The 3,919-nt window shown below is 43.0% G+C and overlaps 1 protein-coding gene across 2 annotated transcripts in view; it reads left to right on the plus strand.

Moving 5' to 3' along the window:
* Positions 1-3,919, plus strand: part of Nat10 (N-acetyltransferase 10 (GCN5-related)) — a 37,910-nt gene that overhangs the window by 3,435 nt on the left and 30,556 nt on the right. The window contains exons 2-4 of one of the 2 annotated variants that reach the window (XM_013019636.1): positions 500-618; positions 1,202-1,293; positions 3,589-3,760. In XM_013019636.1, coding sequence (XP_012875090.1) covers positions 511-618; positions 1,202-1,293; positions 3,589-3,760 — 372 coding nt within the window. In that variant the 5' untranslated portion in view covers positions 500-510. Of the gene's footprint in view, positions 1-499; positions 619-1,201; positions 1,294-3,588; positions 3,771-3,919 lie in introns of those variants that run through there. The other variant, XM_013019637.1, reaches the window with a different exon arrangement.

Here is a 3,919-nt window from a genome sequence, read left to right on the forward strand (position 1 = left end):
TCAGCTCTTCAGCTCAAGGCGAGCGCTCTACCACTTGAGCTACAGCGCCACTTCCGGTTTTCTGGTGGTTTATTGGAGATAGGAGTCTCACAGTCTCTCCTGCCCGGGCTGGCTTTGAACCGCGATCCTCAGATCTCAGCCTCCTGAGTAGCTAGGATTACAGGCGTGAGCCACCAGCGCCCGGCACGCCTGGCTTCTTTCTTTCTTTTGTTCTTTCTCTTCCTTTTCCTTTCTCTCTCTTTCCCTCTCTCTCTCTTTCTTCTTTTTTTTTTTTTTTTTCTTTTTGCTAGTCCTGGGGCCTGAATTTAGGGCCTAGCCACTGTCCCTGAGCTTCTTTTGCTCAAGGCTAGCACTCTACCACTTGAGAGCCACAGCACTATTTCTGGCTTTTTCTGTTTATGTTATACTCAGGAACCAAACTCAAGGCTTCATGCATGCTAGGCATGCACTTTACTACTAAACTACATTCCTAGCCCCCTTTCTATTCGTTCTTTTTTAGTGATTTTCACCATGCATCGGAAGAAGGTGGATAACCGGATCCGGATTCTTATTGAGAATGGGGTAGCTGAGCGGCAAAGATCTCTCTTTGTTGTAGTTGGGGATCGAGGAAAAGATCAGGTAAGACCCCATAAATATTTCCTGAATTATTTTGTGCCTGTCCCGAAAGTCAGCATGTTATCTCAAACCACTGTGTGTGTGTCGGGGGGGGTGGGGTTCAGCATAAAATGACTTTAAGATCTCTTGGGCTAGTTAGTTGCCTTATGGGAGTCTTTCTTCATTTCTTGAATGTTGAAAATTCCCTGTGTTTAGATTTACTAGAAGACAAGCTAATACTATTTGTTTATTCATTTTGTGCCCATACTAAGGCTGTTTAAGACTTGGGCATTGTTTGTTAGCTTTTTCACTCAAGGCTGGTGTTCTGCCACTGTGTCACAGCTCTGCTTCTGGCTTTTTGGTGGTTAGTTGGAGATCAGAGTCTCATGGATTTTCATGCCAGGGCTGGTTTTGAACTGTAATCTTAGATCTCAGCCTCCTGAATAGCTAGGATTATAGGTGTGAGCTCCTAGTGCCTGGCTAAGCAAATATTATTTGAAGCCCAGAGTGCATCTTAGTTTCTACATCTGTCAAATGAGGTCTTGGGGTCTGACAGTCACTAGAGATTTTTTTGGCCCTGTGTTTCTGTGATACTTTTCTTTGGCAGGTGGTGATTCTCCATCACATGTTGTCTAAAGCTACTGTGAAGGCCAGGCCGTCAGTGCTATGGTGTTACAAGAAAGAACTGGGATTTAGCAGGTAAGCATGGTCCATGGGTGTTCCATTTAACTTACAGTTTCTTGTTTTATAGTTAAATTCCAAGTAGTTGGGAGGTGTTAGCCATGGTATCTGGCAGATTTCCTTTGCTCACAGGCGCTATAATTTTTTTTTAATTCTATTTTTTTCTTTTGTTTTATGCTGGTACTAGGACTTGAACTCCAGTCCCTGTCTCTTGCTTGCCTTCTGCTACTTGTGCCACCCTTCTACATCTGGATTTTTGCTTGTTAATTAGAGATAAGCATCTCAAGGACTTTCCTGCCTGGGCTTACTTCAAACCATGATCCTCAGATTTCACCTGGGTTGGAATTATTTTAATTAACGAAATTTGAGTTGGGCACAGTGGCTCACATGTTTAATCCAAGCTGTTTGGGAAGCAGAAATTGGATGGTCATGATTAGTGAGACTCCATTTCAACCAGTAGATGGGCACAGTAGCTCATGCCTGTTATTCTAGCTATAGGGAAGCACAGTGGAGGATACACACACATCTGTCATCCCCACAACATGTAGGAGCACATATAGGAGACTCTCTCAACACAGGCTGATCCTGAGCATAAAATGAGACCCAACTTTGAAGATAACTTGTGCAAGCTGGGCACTGGTGGCCCATGGTGTAATCTTAGCTGGTAAGGAGACTGAGATTTGAGGCTCACAGTTTGAGACCAGCTCAAGCAGGAAAGTTCATGGGACTCTTATCTTCAGCTAATTCACAAAAAGCCGGAAGTGGATTCTTGTCTCAAGTGTTAGTGTTAACCTCAAGTGAAAAAGCCAAGCAGGAATGCAAAGCCCTGAGTTTAAGCCTCAGTATCAGCACACACAAACACATGAACAAAAGAAAAATAAAAAACCAAAATGACGTGCACAAAAGGATTGTAGGCATGGCTAATGTGGCAGAATACTTGGTTCTACCAAAGGGTGAGGACTTTCATGCTGAAAAGAAAATTGTGCCTAAAAGGAATCAGATTCTGAATAATCTGGCCTTAACCTAGTACTCAGGAAGCTGAGATCTGAGAGGATTATGGTTCAAAGCCAGCCTGGGCAGGAAAGTCTGGTAGACTTTTATCTCCAATTAACCCCCAGAAAACCTGAGGTGGCGCTGTGGCTTAAAGTGGTAGAGCCCTAACCTTGAGTGAAAAAGTTCAGGGACAGTGTCCAGGCCCTCGGTTCAAACTCCATGACCAACACAAAACAAAACAACCAACTGATAGTTTGTTGTATATACTCTTTTCTAATTAGCCTATAAACATTTTAAGTTTATATTTCGGGTACCAAGGATTGAATCTGGGACTGTGTACTTGCCAAGCATGTGTTACACCTCTGAGCTGTACACTTAGTCCAAAGATTTTTAGTACAGATTGAGAAGGCCTGACATGTGTTTTAGAATTTTGTTTTGATGGCTTCTGACTCGGTATTTTCCTTTGGGAAATGTGCCCACAGTTTCCTGGGCAGGTCTACCTTTCAAACTTAACCTCATTTAGCTTTACTCTTAAAAATCTATACCAGGCCTCTTGTTCCTTTCCTACTCATACCTGTCAGTCCTCCTTGTAAGTCATGGACTTAAGGCTTAAGTTAGAAGGAAGAGTGGAGGTTCCTTTACTCAGTTGCCTTGTTCAGAGGAAGACAGTTAGAGAGCTGTGGTAACATTCTGATCAGCTACAAGCCACCTTTGTAGATCTCATTCTCTCCATAAAGGACAGGTAAATGGCATATGGGTGTCTCAGAGATGTCCAGTTTCTATTCTAATCCAGTACCTTTAATCAATATTGATATAAGTAAGAGCTGCCTTTGAGGACAGGTTCCAGGGTAAGGAAATAGGTAAATTCATCTAGGAAACATGAATGTAGAGAGCTGTCAGTTCTTCTACCTTTTCTTAGGCTCTCAGGGTAACAGCACAGTGTAGTTGAAGCATTGACTTGAGACTAAGGCAATGAGGCCTCCATTGTTTGGTTTCAGGCTTTGACTTTGGCTCATGCTCCCATTACTTGTCTTTTAAAATGAAAAACCTGTTCAAGATTACAGAATAAAATAGCAGAGTAATTCACACACAGACTTAACAGCACCTCTCCCCACAGCCCATATTAAGTACTCTCTTACAATGCTTTTCACTTTCCTTCCCCTTTAAAGTGAAAGATGACCCCACCACTCCCCTACCGCTCCAAACTACTGACTAGCTCTAGCTCTAGCTCTGAAGGTCTGAGAGGATAATTGTGAGCCTGTTTCCTTTCCTACCTCTCTCACTGCTGGTAACCGGCTCTCATGGGTTGGGCTGTTGTAGTCACCGGAAGAAAAGAATGCGACAGCTGCAGAAGAAAATAAAGAATGGGACCTTGAACATAAAGCAAGATGACCCCTTTGAACTCTTCGTAGCGGCCACGAACATTCGCTACTGCTATTACAATGAGACCCACAAGATCCTGGGCAATACCTTCGGCATGTGTGTCCTGCAGGTGAGGACAGGTACAGTAAGGAGAGAAAATTCACATGTAACCTTCCTCTTGCCCCAGACATGTACACCCTACCATCAACCATTATTAATGGAAGCCTCAGCCTCTTTCAGAGGAAACTGGATCACTTGCCTTTACTTAAAAAAAAAAAAAAAAAAAAAA

The sequence above is a fragment of the Dipodomys ordii genome, unplaced genomic scaffold, assembly GCF_000151885.1.
Source record: "Dipodomys ordii isolate 6190 unplaced genomic scaffold, Dord_2.0 Scaffold46, whole genome shotgun sequence".
Classification (NCBI taxonomy): domain Eukaryota; kingdom Metazoa; phylum Chordata; class Mammalia; order Rodentia; family Heteromyidae; genus Dipodomys; species Dipodomys ordii.